Here is a 17,341-nt window from a genome sequence, read left to right as displayed (position 1 = left end):
ACAATGGGTAGTTATAAATGGAACGTATTTAGACTTAGCTAAAATTATTAGTGGTGTACCACACATATCAGTATAGGGCCCTGTCCTTTTTAATATTTTCTTATAATGGCCTTGTAGATGGAATAGAAAGTAAATTGTCCATTTTTGGTGATGGCACTAAGATATACAAGTTTATTAAAACAGAGGAGGGTAGTAAGTTGCTACAGAAAAATTAGACACAATAACAAGTGAGCCACAACATAGCAGAAGAAATTTAAAATAGATAAATATAGAGTTATTAACCCAGCCATTGTAATAAGTTTGCAATTTAAACATTAAATGGGATACAAATGGGGAAAACTGAGCTTGAAAAGGATGTAGGAATACTAATTGACAGAAAGCGGAGTAGAAGCACACAGGCAGCAGCTGCAAAGACAAATAAGATCTGGGATGCATAAATAGGGAGATGCAAACACAGTATTACCATTACATACACCATTAATTAGACTACATATTGAATATGAGGTACATTTAGGTGAACTAGGGAATGAGTCGGGCAACTTCAATAAAGGGAATGGAAGGGTTAAATTATATAGAGAGGCTAGGATTGTTTAAAAATGTGCGTTAGAGATGACCTACTATATATGTAGAAATATATTCAAAGTCAATACAAACATTTGAGTAATGAACTTGTTTTGAACCACGGACCATACAGAGGAAAAGAAGTAATCAATTGTGAATGGAAGAATGATGGTTTTGTCATGTGCATAGAAAAGGGTTCTTTACTGTAAGGGTGGGTAACCTCTGGAAGGGTGGGTTAAGCTGTGGAATTCCTTTCAACATGTGGTGGTGATGGTAAATTGACAAATGGAATTTAAAATGCATTGGATGATTTTGTTACAAGAAGTGGTGTCTGTAAATAAATAGTAGAGGACATAATGGGGATGATTGATCCAGGATATTTATCTGATTGGGTGTTTGGGGCTAGGAAAGAATTTTCCTTCCTGTGAGACTAAATTGACAACTATAGCACTGGGGGCTTTGGTTTCCCTTCTTATTGGTCATATATGACAACTTGAATTCTAGCTATTACTAGCTGTAACTATACTCTATTTTATTTCTTTTGTGTCATTATGATTTGATAAAGATTTTATGTGTCCACCCATGTATTTACATTTGTTTTTGAAAATGTTAGAAACAAATCCCTCACGTTCATTTACATAATGTCCGTTATGATTAACTGAATGAAGTCATTTTGCTGAAATCATAAGCAATGTTTGGTGGTGTTTATGAACTACACATTCAATTGGTTGATTTTACACATTTTAAATTATATCATACTGTAGATAAAAACGTACGTGGCCAGTTCAACTTTGACCTCTAATTCTGTAGTCTCAATAGTGATTCCCTGGGTACTGATAACCATATAGAATATTACCTGAAACACAAATACAAGTTATAAATCAAAGAGAGTTAACAGCAGGTAGACAAAGAGACAGTCTGTGATGAAGGGTGTGTCTAGCTGGAAAATCCTAAAAATAAAATATAAACTAGAGTCTGAAAGACAAAGCTTAGGTATCCATACCCTAATGACAAAGAAACTGGCATTGACACTGGCTTTCCTTTTGTTTAGGTCTTATATAAATCTGTTCCAAGGTTAGCTGAGGTCGCTACCTTAATAAATACAGCTTCCACATTTTTCTCATCTTTTAATACCTTCCAGGAGATCGGTAACTTGGAATAATTATTGTGAACCCATCACTACTTTGTGGGCAAATTTTCCTAAGAATGCAGCCTATTGAATCACTAGGACCTAGTAACATTATTGATACAAGAGCTACTATTAACCACCTTTTGGTCAAAATGGTCAAAACTGTACTGAGGACATTGCAATGGGCATAATAGCATTCACAGTGCTGAACAATAAAACACAGCAATGGTCTCATTCTTGCATTCTTCCACTTTAATTTGGTGAATGAATGGGGATAGCTTGAAATGAATATATGTAAATGTCCATTTTAGATTAACAAATAATTGTTGGGTGGTCAGCAAAGGACATATGTCAACAAGCCAAAAAACAGGAGCTGTATTTGTAAAGGTTCTTAATGTAAACACAAAGGTCATTGAACTGACCATTGACTCCTACAGATCAATGAACGGACCACTGTTTATTAGTTGTTAAATGCCCTTTACAACGCATTGGTGGTAATATTATAGACAGCACCACATCAAGTGGCAGAATTGATTAAAAAAAGGTTTGATTATTACAGGCAGAATATTTAAACAAGCTATAATGGATGAATATATATATATATATATATATATATATATATATATATATATATATATATATATATATATATGTATTTTTTTTTTTTTTAAACACTCTCAGTTTTGCAGACCAGATAAAAAACCGCTTTGGCTGCATTTTTTATCTATTCATCTATTCTAATATATTTGCCAATTAAAAATATTTTTTTGCACCATAACTAACCCCATATATTGTAAGTCCTCCACAATATGTATCTTTATAAATAAAGAATAAGAAAAATAGAAGCAGGACACAGATACCTCAGCATTTCTCTTCATGGGGTTGCCAAGTTCACATACAGCCTGGGATGCATTATCATTGGAATGACAAACCACTGACTTGTCCTGGAGGTGAAGAATACATAGAATCACTGAGTTCTTAAATTGTGAGCTATACATTGTCTCAACCACTGAGAATCAATACATTAAAAAGTAATTAAACAGTTATTACAATTATTGCGAGACACTCCACAATATAAAGAGCTTCCACTAGGTCGTATATATTGAACCAGAGAGTTTTCACTCTAATTCTCCCACAATCCACATGTATTATTTATTTGAAACTATTTTCAAACTTCAGAGGCAGACATTCAGCAATACATGTATTTTAGATATTTTTCATACCATTGGTAAGACAGCTGGACGGACAGCAGAGTAGGACATTGTGTCAGGGAAGGTTGCAGTGAGTTGAGCTTCATGAGCGTCATCTCCGTTAAGATGTGGATTAACCGGGTCCGATGGAAAATTATTAACTGTGATCTTCAGCACAATGTCCTTCTGGTCAGTCAGTGAAAACACCGGAACCTTGTTCTCTCTAGAATTCCAGTTAGACAAAGTTTGAAACAATTATAGTCCACACGAGGGCACACTTTACAACATAGAATTCAAGACATTTGTCCTATTACATTGAATTTATTGCATAATAATTTAATACATTTTGTTATCATTCAACACCATGCTGGGCAGCATTGTATAGTGAATATATATATATATATATATATATATATATATATATATATATATATATATATATGTGTATATATATATAAATAGTTTACAGTTTACAGTATAGATAGTTTACAGTATGAGTATAGTAACATATTGTTTTTATCTTTTTATTTTTTTTGTCTGTACATTAGCCAGCATTGTTATGATCTTATAATTGTCATGATGTTATTGTGATAATGTTTGTTTTCAATTGATTTTTGCTTCTGTTAATTGATTTTGCATATATACTGCTTCTATTGGTTATTCTATCTACGCAATTAGTAAGGACAATCTCTGCCCCAAAAATACATCAGCTGCGGTTGATATAGTTTAACATCCTCCAGAGATTTATTTTGTTTCACTGAGAGCTTTTTTTTTGTATACAATTTTTAATATATGTATTAGGTTTCAGTAAAGGATTATTTTTAATGCTGTGCTACATTAAATCTACCTATTGCTGAGTGGTGAGGTGTCTAGTACATTGTTGGTGCCATATGGTACGTGATCATTTAAAAGGTCCACATACATATTCTCTACAGTATGCAGAGGGATGTGATGCTAACGGTATGGACATTAAAAGTGAATGGAAGTGAGAGTTTTACAATGAAAGCAGTAGGAGAAGAGGCGGTATGGCGTACCAACATATACCAGCCCACTTCCAACACTGGGTATATTATTAAGATATTCTTTCTGCATACAGAGTACTTCTGGTAGATGAACTCAACCTAGCCTGAAAATTAGCTCCTCACCTGTGCTACAAGGGACAAGATAGAGCTGGTAATTATATGAATAGGACATTATAGCAGTTGGCTTTATTACAATAATATTAAAGGGCTTAAAATGCTTATTTACAGTAGGAAAATGAAAAAAACGGAAACCATATGGTTTTAATTTTGTGTTTAACAACAGCTACTCCGACAGTCACTGCTTTCTCCTACATTTACAAAATATTTAATTGTCATTATTATTTAGATTTTTACATTTTAATACTATATTTCCTGTTTAAATATTTACATAGAAATAGTTGTTTTTATGAAAAATAGAGAAAGACTAATAGACAAAGGTAGAAAAGAGGTAGATAAGTGATAGAAAGTGCTGATAACAAATCATAATAGAGAAGAAAGATTTATTCTGTATTAATGACAATATCCTACTGTACCGCCAAAATAGACAATTCACAACAAACTTCATTTAGTATATATATTGCACCACATTTCTTGTTCCGTACATTATTTAAATCCAACTTGTGTCAGGTGATCCCCTAGGTGTCCAAAAGCTGCTACTGCTTGGGGAAGGACTTGTCTTTAAAAGCTGTGTGCACGTAAGCCTCAACCCAGATTAAAAGCCTAGCGATTAGCATGTTAATGGTCAGAATTAATTCATGCTTATATTTAGTGTAGGACTGGCCAGAAGGGAAAGACTTTGGCGACATTGGTTCAGATATCAGGACCACTAGATACTGGAAAACATTTTGGGACTTTTTTGAAAATTAAAAAAAGTGCTTCTTATGGTCTAAGGACTCTAAGCAATTATACTGTGTTGTGAGTTGATAATGAATTCAGTCATTGTACTTACACAGGTAGTGGTATAAACTGGTCAGTTTTACCGACTCGAGAGCAGAAAGTGTAGTTCAACTGCAGGTTACTATGACAAATTTTGTCTTCTCCGCAACCTTCTCTAAGGAAGTTCACCTGATTAGAAGCATAAAAACCATATTTTATCATTTTTTAATTGCATAAAATAAATAAACTGCTAATACAAATTACAATAAAATAGGGATGCACAATCTGTCATACAACTAACTAAGGTTTGCGGAATACAACTTGATTAAGCTGATCAAATTATTAACACAATTCTGAAAATAGGAGAGATTAACTTTCCAATGCTATATGACATGCAATTTAATGACAATAACAGTTCATAACTCAATATACTTTAAACACTTAACTGTTTATTTGCTGTTTTAATATACTGTAATCTTCATTCTCTAAAAGTAATAAAGCACAGCACAACATGTCGTTTCAAGTAAAAGATCATATTGGAAACTGAGGGGATCAGAACTTGATTTAATCATAAATTGTTCAGTAAAGCTTTTATGATGTGATAATTATTGTTCATTGTGTGATCTTTTCTATGCATATACAATGTAATTTTGTAGGATGCTGGACTTTTGATGTGACGTAAGCTGTCTAGACTGCTTGGACCTCTGATGCACAACTAATCGCCCACAGGCTGCCTGAAGCCGACAAGGCCATGTTTTGCAGGCCGTAAGAGGCAGAACAGAATACAGAGGAACCTGGGACACTTGAACAGAAATAGTACTGTAACTCTTCTGTCCCAATGTCCAGTGTCCCCTGTATCTATGCACCCTCACAGCTGCTGTGGGGGTGGATAGATACCTCAATGGTGAGATATGTCTGGCTGTATTGTGATACACTGCCAGACTGACCCCTGTACAACTGTGGAGCTTGGGTGAGTGAGACTAAGGTTTGCTATCACACAGGACAATAATGTGAAGGAGAATGTGATATGCGTGGGATGAAGAAGAAATGGCTTGCAAGAGAGTGAAGTGTGTGTTACAGGTGAAGGATAGAAAAGAAATGTGTTACTACAGAGGAAGAGGAGGAATACATTACTACAGAACTGAATGGGGGGAATGTGCTATTAAAGAAGTGTGTGTGTGTTTGTGTAAGGGGGGTTGTTAGAAGGTGGGTAAAGAATGTGTTACTACAAAGGTGTGGGCGAGTATCATCATTATCTTCATCTTCAACATGTGTTGATGATGTATTGCAGAAAATAGGTGGGTAAGAAATGTCTTACAGAGATGAGGAAGGCTAAAAGTGTTACAGGGGAAGAGCATGGGTTGCTTCCTATGTGATGTTACTACACCCCCTACATGGAATGGTCACAACAGTGCACACGCATCTATCCCCACAGGGACTTTTAACAATGTTGAGACGTATGTTTACGTATTTTACATTTTTGGGTTAAGTTTTATTGTGGCCCTTTCAAATGAATACAATTTTTACAATGTGGTCCTTGATAAAAAAAAATGCTCCTCATCTAAATGCACCAATCCAAAACGCATTACTGTTTGTGCTGGAATACGGTAAAAACTTTGTGGACAAAGAGATTGTCTCTGTGCATATGTCTTGGGGATCTATAAACCTGAACTAGAGTCCCTTTTCTCTCTCTCTTTTCAGTATTTGGAACGCAATTTGTCACATTATGGGGGAAATCTACTAAAAATAAACTTACTGGTTTCATACACTCGATTCTGTCTCAAAACCAGTGAGATGAGTAAAACAACAACAACAAATGAAACATCTTTTATGCATGTATGGGGCTGTTCCCATTCATTTCAATAGTCCACTCAAATTAGTGAAACACAAACAAAAACTAAGAAGGGATTTATTAACATGGGTGTTGCGTATGGCATTTAGGAGATATTGAAGTAAATGGATATTATTTTCATAAGAGAAGATTAACACATGGGGGAATTCAATTTGGCCACATTAGTGTAGGAATAACACACCGCTAATTGTATTACCGTTAATACGGTAAGTTTATCCTGGAGCGCTAAAATTACGGTAATACTGCGCACTTTTACTGTAGTAACGATAATAGTGCACAGGCTGCGTTATTCCTAGGATAACGTGGCCGAATTGAATTGGCCCTATAGAGCACTACCACAGATCTTAGGGTACATTTACATAGGTGAAAACTGTGTATTAATGATCTAAACACTAACCTCACTGAACTCACTAACATAAGTCAGTAGCACTCAATTGGGAAAAGTATACAATATGTGAGAGAATGCGGATGTGTGGCAGCATTAAGCTGAAGAAACTGACAAGTGAGAGTGATATGTGCAATCTATTAAAATGGGATAGACCTGATATGACGCCATTTATTTTCACATGAAAAAGTCCTAAAATATGCTCCAACTCATTATAAAGCACCTTTGTTCACTAATGTTTAGTGCTATACATAGGGAAACTACAGTATATTGTTGAGCCAATTAGGTGATTTGGAACATAATAAATGTGATGGTGCACAATGCAATTGTGTTGTTAGAGAAAAAATAAAAACGGACACAAAATCAAATGTTAAACTTTAAGTTCCCTCCCAAAAGACATTTAGCAAAGATAAAGGTTGGGAATAAGAGGTACCAGAACCTATTGCATAGGAAATTACAAGGTTTTCAGTCAAAGGAAACCCATTTAATGACTGGAACACTTCCCCATGTTCTAATTTCCTCTTTTTGACGTAGATAGGCCCACCCTCACCGTGTCATATACAAATGTTAATAGGAAAGAGACCATATTTTCACTCCAGATATACTAGTTAATGAGTTGCCTGATAACATACTGGGGGACAAAAGATCAATACAGATCAAGGGATTTTCATCTCTGATGTAAAAACTTCATTTGTTTCTGCAATGTCAGTAGATACATACAGGATCAGACCTCAGTGGTTGGTAATCACTAATACCTATTATCAGGCACTGTAGATACAACAATGCACTTCACAATCTATAGTGGATAGAACAGAAAAGCAAATATGGTTTAATGATGTAAATATGATCTGGAAATACAGTAGTCAATTTATCATATACTCAATAATATTTATTTTCTAAAATTACTTAACTTGTTCAAAAAGAGAAGCAAAGGGCAGAAAGAAATTTTCAGGCACAGTTCAAAGGTGGGTTCTGGGAAAAGCTCCAACTGAGGCCTAGTATACAAACTAGAGTAGCAGACCCGGTTTTCCAGACCAATAATATTAGCAATGTTCACACATATATCAAACTGAAAATCTAATCTTCAGCCAGATTACAGCCCCAGAGCAACTGCAGTGCAAACAAATGAGAGTTGGCAGATTAAATTAGGAGCTTGCTTCCATATTAAACAATAAATATATCATTGGACTTATTGAACCTTGAAGCTGCAATGATGATGAGTTGAAGCCGATTCTCAGCAAGGATAAAGCACTGACAACAGCACCATGCAAGTGATGAATGGCCGGTGAGATGAAGACACAAACTGCTTCAGTAACAGCATGGTCAGGAGTCAGTAATACAGTTTTTTCACCCACAGGTTCCAGGGCAATAAGCAAGCTAATACGAACAAAGCACTGATGGTAATAGTCACAATATCTGGAGCAGTGTTCAGTGTACAAACTCAATGGCAACACAAATAGCTGGATCAGTATGGCAGGCAGTGATCAAGCTTTAGTCAAATGGAGGCCAGGTCAGATGCACAAAGAAACGGCTAAGAAGGATACTAGTCAGATTGACTCAATAATATGGCAAGATGGCTATTCACTTACCAGATTTTATAGCCACAGGCATGTGCCCTGGCACCTGCATGACATCACTGCTCATCAAGATACATCAATCTCATAATATTACATTTCACCCATTTTTTCTTTGCCTCAGTTCAGTTGCCAATCTACCAAATGTCTTTGTATGATAACTATTAGCGTACTTCTCATAGAGTGCCCTCATTAATCTATATGTGACTGATAATAAATTCGTGGGTGATGCCTGTACCATACAATGATTGCAGGAAACCCTCTGAGAATGGAATACTGGGCTTTTAAGAACAGTGTGCATTTTACTGATTGTTTTATACAGTTAGATACACTATATGGACAAAGGTATTTGGCCACACGTGTTAATTATAGAATTGAGCTGTTTCATTCAGACCCGTTGCCTGTGGTGTACCTAGCCACGCAGTCTCCGTTTGCAAACATTTGTGATACAAAATGGGTTTTTCTGAAGAGCTCAGTGATGTCAAGTGTGGTACTGTGATAGGATGCCACCTTTGCAATAAGACGGTTCAAGAAATTTCATCCTTTAAGTGATATTATTAGGAATTTAAAAACAACAGGAACATGGCCACGAAGCGGAAGACCATGTAAAATCACAGAGCGGGGTCAACGACTGCTAAGGCGCATGGTGTGTAAAACTCGCTAACGCTCTGCTGATTCCATAGCTGAAGAGTTACTAACTTCCACTGGCATTAATGTAAGCAAACTGTGTGGCGGAAACTTAATGGAATGGGTTTCCATGGCCGAGCAGCTGAATGCAAGCGTCACATGACCAAAACCAATGGCAAGCGTTGGATGGACTGGTGTAAAGCACACTGACACTGGACTGTGGAGCAGTAGAAAAGTGTTCTGTGGAGTGACGAATCACGCTTCTCTGTTTGGCAGTCAGATCGGCGAGTCTGGGTTGGCGGATGCTGGGAGAACGTTACCTGGCTGACCACATTATGCCAACTGTGAAATTTGGTGGAGGAGGAATAATGGTATGGGGCTGTTTTTCAGGGTTTGGGCTAGGCCGCTTATTTACACTGAAGGACAAGCTTAATTCTTCAGCACACCAAGTCATTTTGAACAATGTTAAGCTTCCAACTTTGTGGCAACAGTTTGGGGAAGGCTCTTTTCTATTTCAACATGACTGTGCCCCAGTGCACAGATCAGGGAATATATAATTCTGTCTGCAGCTTAGCCTTGCAGAAAGTCAGATCAAAACCTAACTCCTCTTAGAGGCCTGTGGCAAACCAGTCCATTTGTCACTATATATATATATATATATATATATATATATATATATATATATATACAAATATTTTATACTTAGGTAGGGCACAACTGTTGTCTACTGTAGAGGGTATATGAGAAGGTATATTAGGATGTGCACGTTGAAAAAATTGTTTGGGTCAAACTCCGGTAAATTAAGAAATATATTGTGCCTTATTGATAGAGGAGTGCGATCTAAATTTTGGTCAAGAATTAGGGATCCCTGCGCTGATCCAGACATCATCAATCAAAGCTTAGTAAAATAAATTTCAATAATTTTAAAGTACTTTTATAAATACATTTTTCATGTCAGTTGTCATTCTTTCTTTGTGCTAGAATGTCATAATTGCTTCATGATATTCTAGAGCTGACAGAATGAAATAAGTTATTTCCAGTGAAAACTGATACAATGTCGTCTGTCTGGTGTATTGCATCATAGTTATAACATAGTCATATTTGTTTTTTCAGTTTTGCAGTTATTATTATACAGGAACACACATGGTTGGTTGACTACCAAGTCAAGATCTGGGGTTGTTTGATGACATTCATTTTAATGACTCTTACAGAAGATATTGAAGAAGATATAGTAATGTTTCATCAGGAAATCAGTCTACATTCTACAAATTATTTTCGTCTGCCATCATGTAATCGAAAAGGTATTAACCACTATAAATCAATTAAGAGCGCTAATGGCTATTGATAGTTCTATTGCTTTTGAGTTTCTGTGCAAGCATATAACTGGTATACTGTGAAGTCAAAATATTTATTAGAGCCAAAGCAACAGGAACATTCTTAGTTGGTTGTGCGAGGAGTAACAACTACAATCAACGAGTCTCATTTTAGTATTGTGGAGCAACTGACTAATTATGCCAGCCTAAAGCGGCTAGACCAGTGGTTCCCAAACTGGGTGCCGTGGCTCCCTGGGGTGCCGCGGCGATCTCCCTGGGGTACCGTGGCCATGGCTGGTGTTAAGCAAGGCGGGTGACTACTTGGTAATTATTTTGGCTTAGGGGTGCCTTGAAAAAATTATGGAGACAATAAGGGCGCCTCAAACTAAGAAAATTTGGGATCCACTGGGCTAGACCCATTGCAAAGTAATACAACAAACCTTCTCCGGACCAGGGCTGGTTTTCCAACAGATAGTAAGTGGGAGCTCTTCAATAAGCTCTACTCTCTTTCCAATATAAGATGAGAGTTCAAATGATCATAATCTTTTCATACACCAATGAGTTACTGAAATTATATTTATAAAGTGAGGATTCTCCCACACAATTTTATTTTGTTAATATGATAGATAGTTCACTGAATAAAGTTGAGCTTCAAGTCCTGAAAACTTCCTTATTATCTGGAATACTAAACATTATAGCAGTGATTATGGTCTCCTTAAACTGGAGCTTTACCCTCTGATGTCTTGAAGATAAATGAGGATCAAGCAGATGATGGTATTATTATTCTTTCTTGGTGACAAAAGTCATGGTCCCTTTACTCTACCAGGTGTTTCTATGACTCCCTATAAAAATTCATGCTTCGATTTGCAGCTTATCTGTTAGTTTTTGGTGAGTGGTATCACTGAGAATCATTTCACGTGCAATATTCAATTAACCATCTTCATGCCATTTGAGTTTGCATCTCTGTGAGCCCTATCTAGAGTCGATGTCTGTGCATATGTGTATGGATATCCCAGATTCCATTACAATTCCCAGTCTAACTCTCATTCTTATGCACAGTACAACTATATACTTAAAGAACAATTGCACAGTTATACTACCAATACTCCAAGTATAAGCACACAGTATCACTACATCATTCCAAGTACAATGTATCAAACACGCACTCCACACTGCTTCCCAAATGAATCATGTGTAGTCATATGCTCCCAAATGCAGCCATGTGCACTAGTAGGGAAGAAAGTAGAGTTAAGAGGTGGAAAGGGGATGGGGAAGAAATTATTGGGGAAGTATGTAGAGATACTAACATCTCAGCTGTCTGGATGGCAAAGAAGAAGAGAGCGCTATGGAGAACAGTCTGGGCTTATAAAGCCTCTCAGACCTCCCAGCATCCTTAGTGCTTACATGTGTGGCATCATTGCACATAAATTGGCACACACAAAGGAGCTTGTGCATGAGCCATCAGCCATTTCACAGTCCCACTGGTGTCTACTGTCATGAATGGGAAAATGGAAAAATTATATTATACATAATTTATGCAATTTTGCATAATGGCCACACCATTTGCTCACCTCTGTGTTGTAAACATTAGGTTCCTCTTCGCTAAGAATAGGCATCAGAGGGGGCAGCGATTCCACTGAAGATTGCCTCCTGTGCCGTGCTTCAAGTATGTTGTATGTCAGAGTAACTGGGATTGATCGAAGTTTGTCTTTAATGTCTTCCTGTTAATGAGTGTACAAATCAGTAAACAGGAAGTAGTAAAATATAACAAGTGTTCTTTAATCTGAACCAAGAACAGTTACACACAGTACACGTTAGGGAGAGTCAATATGAAGTATATGACAACAAAACATGTCAAATCTACTTATGTACAAATATATAACTATAGGTTATACCTCTGTTACTTGATAGTGTCTGCATATGTTCTCATGCATTATGTTGATTCCCCAGTGAATGTGCATGAGCAGAGGAGTAAAGGAGTCTCTCAATATGGCTACCATTATCATTCACGCTGGGTCTTTCAAATCTTTTGACATCAGAATATGATGTGCTACCATGTGAAATTGTATAGTTTCTCCTAGTAACCAGTGGAAGTCATAGGAAGGACCACTGGCCACAAACAGGTCATAGTATAAAGTCTTGGCAGAGATAGAGTCTAAAATTATAAAGCTACAAGAAACCCTTCACGCATGTACAAGAGAAAATATACAACAAATATGCACATTCATTTGTGGTGGTGCCATCGTATAAAATCATTACTATTAACCTAGGGACATTAAGTGCATTACATTCATTAAAAACAATAAAGTTCATTTTGTTAGTGCAAACAGCAGGCCTGGAGTGCAAATGGCATAATTTGTGTAATTTGGTTATTCTCGAGCCAATGTCTCAGATGTTACACAGCATGCAAAGAGTTAAAATGGTACTGCATGTGGGGTTAAAATGTGTTTGCATGTACAATCATGTGCCTCACTTTATGCCAACTTGAAAAAAATGATAAATCATTTTGTGGTACAAGGTATTTAAATGAGATTAGAGGAGAGGAAAGGGTGCAGTTATGAAGATTGGTCCCGGGTTTTCAGGTGGCTACACAACCTTTTCCTATCCGCAAAATAGTTAGGTTTTACACGTGAAATAGTGGTGAAAACCATGTGTCAGCTTGTACTTTCAATGGGACATCTTTAGCACCTTCCAGCAAACTTTATACATAAACCTGCATTTATAGGCACAGTCCAACTAATGTAGTAAAAAATATGAAATATACAATACTACTATATAGTAAAGACCTGGGGGTAAATGTATCAAGCTGAAAGTTTTCCGGCGGGTTTATAAAGTGGACATGGTGCCAATAGCAACCAATCAGATTCTAGCTGTCATTTTGTAGAATGTACTAAAGAAATTATAGCTAGAATCTGATTGGTTTTTCAAACCCGCCGGAAAACTCTCAGCTTGATACATTTACCCCCTGATGTTCCCTCACTCATGTTTAATTTAAGCCATAAATTAGGCTAAACTGAGCAGCATTTAGGAGAAAATAGAAAAGTTGAATTGAATGAAGCAGGCAGTGCTAAAGTGATAATATGCCTGGGCTTTGAAGTGCCATGTTTACTCTTTCCATCATGTGTGTTGCCCGTTAGACGCACAAACCAGCAAGACACCAAGCAAATGGTTTACTGGAGCAGTTCCAAAATGGGAATGTGCGTGTGCACCTTGTTATGCACTAGGTGACATTTGTGCAAAGGACTTAGCTCGGTGTGTCAATATATCTGCATTTCATAATTGAACTTGTCTGTTAATAGAGTTCTTGAGTCAAACAAGGGTATTTACATAAGGAAAGAAATATCAGCGCTCTCTGTGAAAGATGTACAGCTGCCAGAAAAAAGAGAAGAAGAGGAGATCCCTAATCCTTTAATAGAAAAGAAATAGTGAACATAAAGAAACTCCCCGGCGCTAAAGGTGTACTAAACTTGTATATGACAAATCGAGAACTGCATACAATACAAATATTTAATCAAAATAAATAATACACAATAGATCAGTGCACTGATCAAGCACCCCAGCACCCAAGCACCCAAGCTCCCAAAACATAGGGTTCTTAGAAACACAGGACTTTTAGCGCCAGGGAGTTTCTTTATGTTTATACTAAGGGTATTTACATGTCTAACAGATGTTTTTTTCTACCTTTTTGCCAGACAATCTGACCAGTAGAGGCAATTCCCTTTGAAGTCTATGAACTAGATTTAATAAAAAAACGATGAAACCGCCAGTTTTAAAAAAAAAATTCTGGCAGTTTAGAAACCACCAGATTTGCTAAAGGCCAAACCACCAATAAAACAGCTGAAAAACACATTTGCACGAAGCACCACTTTACAAATTGCCATCCTGATTTTTAACATGATCAAAATACAAACAGCCAAATTTACTGAGCTGCAGTTTGACAATCCCCCAGGTAAACCGCCAGCAAAACAGCCATAAAAAAGAGAAAAGAGGTGGTTGTGAGGGGTGAGATTGCTCAAACTGCTGCTGTTAGAGCTATGTTGCCATTCAGAACATAAGAGGAGGCACAATTGACATATAAATTATGGGGGTAATCATTATTTATTGATTAAGGGGCAATATAATTTAAAATTAACTTATGCGGCAAATTTTATTTTTCATTATATTAGGGGAGCAATATTATTTGATTGTTAATGGGGGAAAGAATTATTTACATAGTGCCACCATAATATGATAATACAATAATATTGTAAATGTTATAATAAATGTTTGAGCTATCAAACTAATCAGAAGCAGGTATAGAAATATCTGTCTTTTTCTGGTGGTTTTAATGCCGGTTTTGACCAAACTGTCTGCGGATTTCACTAAACCGCTAGCGGTTTAGCCGTTTTCAAACAACCACACATCGCCAGACATTTTACATCGCAGCCTCAAACTGCCCTGTAGTAAATATGGTGGTCTGGAGCACTAAAACCGCCACGAAACACGTGACCTATGTCTTAGCTAAGCAACCACACTTGCAGCTCCATAATATCAATAAATGTAATTAAGCAGAATTGCATATTTTACCTCTAAATATTCATTAAGCAATTAGTGAATTGAAATACATTATAATTTCTTTTGATAATTCCTTTTTAGAAAAAGAGTAAATTGTCCCATTTAAATACTACAAAAACAACACAACCACACAACCAGCCTTTTATACTGTACCACAATGTATGTCCTATAAGCATGCATAGAACTAAGTGTGCCTGTAGGCTTCAGGTCACCTGTAGTTGGAATGTAGCAGTAATGCAGCGGCTGGAGGACTGTTGGCGAAGCTCCACTGTGCTACTGAACTGGTGTTCCGGATCCGCTAGTTGGCGGTTTACAAAATATATCCGACTGGACTTTCCTTGTTGTCTCTTAACTGTTTCAGCCTCAAAAACACACCTTAAAACTGTAATGAGAAAATTAATAATTAAACAATTAAAGTGCAACATCCACTTCCAGCCAGCCGTTAACATGATACTGGAACCTATACAAGAAAATAATGCACAAATGCAGGTTATTAAAATAAACAACTTTCATGCTAAAAATCAGAAAAGTATTTAAGCTCCAGATTTTTACTTACTGATTTTTGGGTTGTAGGTTGTCGGGAAGGCGCTATAGCTGAAACATACTCTAAATTCCACACTGAAATGAGACAGAAAGGTCTGTTTGCAGTTCTCACTGAATATATATATATATATATATATATATATATATATATATATATATCTATATATCTATATATATATAGATATATATATTATATATATATATGGAACTAATCAATACACAACTGCAACACAAAAAAAAGAAATTTACTGAGATAAAATTATTACAGTAAACTCTTTTCCATCTGTAACGTAACTCTGCTCATGAGGCATTTGCAACCCCCTACCTCCCGCATTTTGCGAGAGTCTCACGGACTCCCGGGAGAGTGTGGCAATCTTCCGCATCTGGCAGAATTCTGCCCACTTCACATTCGGTCCAAAACGCTGTGATTCACAGGGAATCGTGGCGTTTGGCCATCATGGGCGTGGGGCCAAAATGACGTGAATTTTGGAGCCCTGCCCCCATCACGCCCACCTCCCCCGGCAGGCTCCCGGAGCAAGTTGGCAAGTATGAACTAACCATATATTGTCCTGCAGCCGCCGGCAAGATAATTTTTAGAGTGTTGGCGCCAGCTTATTTTGTAGCTGCTACAGGATGTAATATTCAACAAAATATTGGTTCCGCAAGATAGCTATGTGTGCATGTGTGTTTGCTGCTATATCACATGGCACCTATTGTGATGCTATTGTCCTACTTGAGCTCAGGTAAATATTATCCATTCCTGTAACTATTCTGCACTGCCAAATAATGTATTTGTCTTACACCTAGCTATAGATAAAATGTATATATTTCTCACCATATTCCAGGTCCATGCTTGCAGCTTTGCTGCTCCAGATCTATGTTTTGTGGAGTTACAGTTACATCTTTATGGACACGGATAACAGTGCGGGATCTGAGGACAATAAAACAAATGTCTGGTTTCAGCAGAAGTCTGGATCTTTTAATATCTAGTATTGTGTCAGGTATAGAAACAAAGCACTTTTGATCATTAAAACGGCAAAATAGAGTTACAGCTCGTTATTAAGGTACCAACTTAAAACACTAGAACACAGATGTGGCGAGGGCAGGATGCCAGGTTAAGTCTACTTTGCATTCCCTCTAGCCAATATAAGTTTGATTATACGGCACTGCTAACGTTTGTTTTAATGTTATATCATTGCAACTGTACTTAAATTTTCACCAGGTTTGTTTTTCTAGGTACCAGTGTAATCTGAGAAAAAAATACAAGCCCACGCTCGGTATATCCCATATTATATATGGTACCAGTTGCGTGGCAATATATGCCCATATATGCTTACAAAACAAAAAGACAGTTGTCAACGCTTGTCCTTAATACTACATATCTGTGTGTATCTAGCATAATGAAAATATGAGGTATTTCAAAGAGGCCTTTCCAAGGTAACAGGAGTCTTTTACTTGGGACTGTAATGATTTGGGGTTACAGCCTTTGTCACTTTGTGCATCTGCCAAAACATCCCAACCTTGACAACAGGGGAGGAATTATGTGGCTAGTCTGCTGCCTTCTGGAGAATGGTGACTGACTATACACTCCTTTATGATAGGGTTGATTAGTAGACTCTGAGTGCAGAGACGTCCCTGGTCCGTACTCCATGAAAGTGGTAATCTGTGATGTATATTATGTCCAATAAGTCTATTTGGCTTTGTCCAACTGTTTT

General features: G+C 36.9%; 1 protein-coding gene across 5 annotated transcripts in view; it reads right to left on the bottom strand.

Moving 5' to 3' along the window:
* Window positions 1-17,341, bottom strand: part of ITGA7 (integrin subunit alpha 7) — a 139,272-nt gene that overhangs the window by 16,789 nt on the left and 105,142 nt on the right. For all 5 annotated transcript variants that reach the window (XM_075199607.1, XM_075199610.1, XM_075199606.1 and 2 more), the window contains 8 exons: window positions 16,462-16,557; window positions 15,640-15,701; window positions 15,296-15,465; window positions 12,101-12,250; window positions 4,852-4,967; window positions 2,914-3,103; window positions 2,551-2,634; window positions 1,338-1,417 (listed from right to left, as the gene is read on the bottom strand). In XM_075199607.1, the coding sequence (XP_075055708.1) occupies window positions 1,338-1,417; window positions 2,551-2,634; window positions 2,914-3,103; window positions 4,852-4,967; window positions 12,101-12,250; window positions 15,296-15,465; window positions 15,640-15,701; window positions 16,462-16,557 (948 nt within the window). The remainder of the gene's footprint in view (window positions 1-1,337; window positions 1,418-2,550; window positions 2,635-2,913; window positions 3,104-4,851; window positions 4,968-12,100; window positions 12,251-15,295; window positions 15,466-15,639; window positions 15,702-16,461; window positions 16,558-17,341) is intronic.

The sequence above is a fragment of the Mixophyes fleayi genome, chromosome 2 (assembly GCF_038048845.1).
Source record: "Mixophyes fleayi isolate aMixFle1 chromosome 2, aMixFle1.hap1, whole genome shotgun sequence".
NCBI lineage: Eukaryota > Metazoa > Chordata > Amphibia > Anura > Limnodynastidae > Mixophyes > Mixophyes fleayi.
The sequence above is the reverse complement of the archived record's forward strand: the minus strand, read 5'-3'. Positions and strand labels throughout refer to the sequence as shown.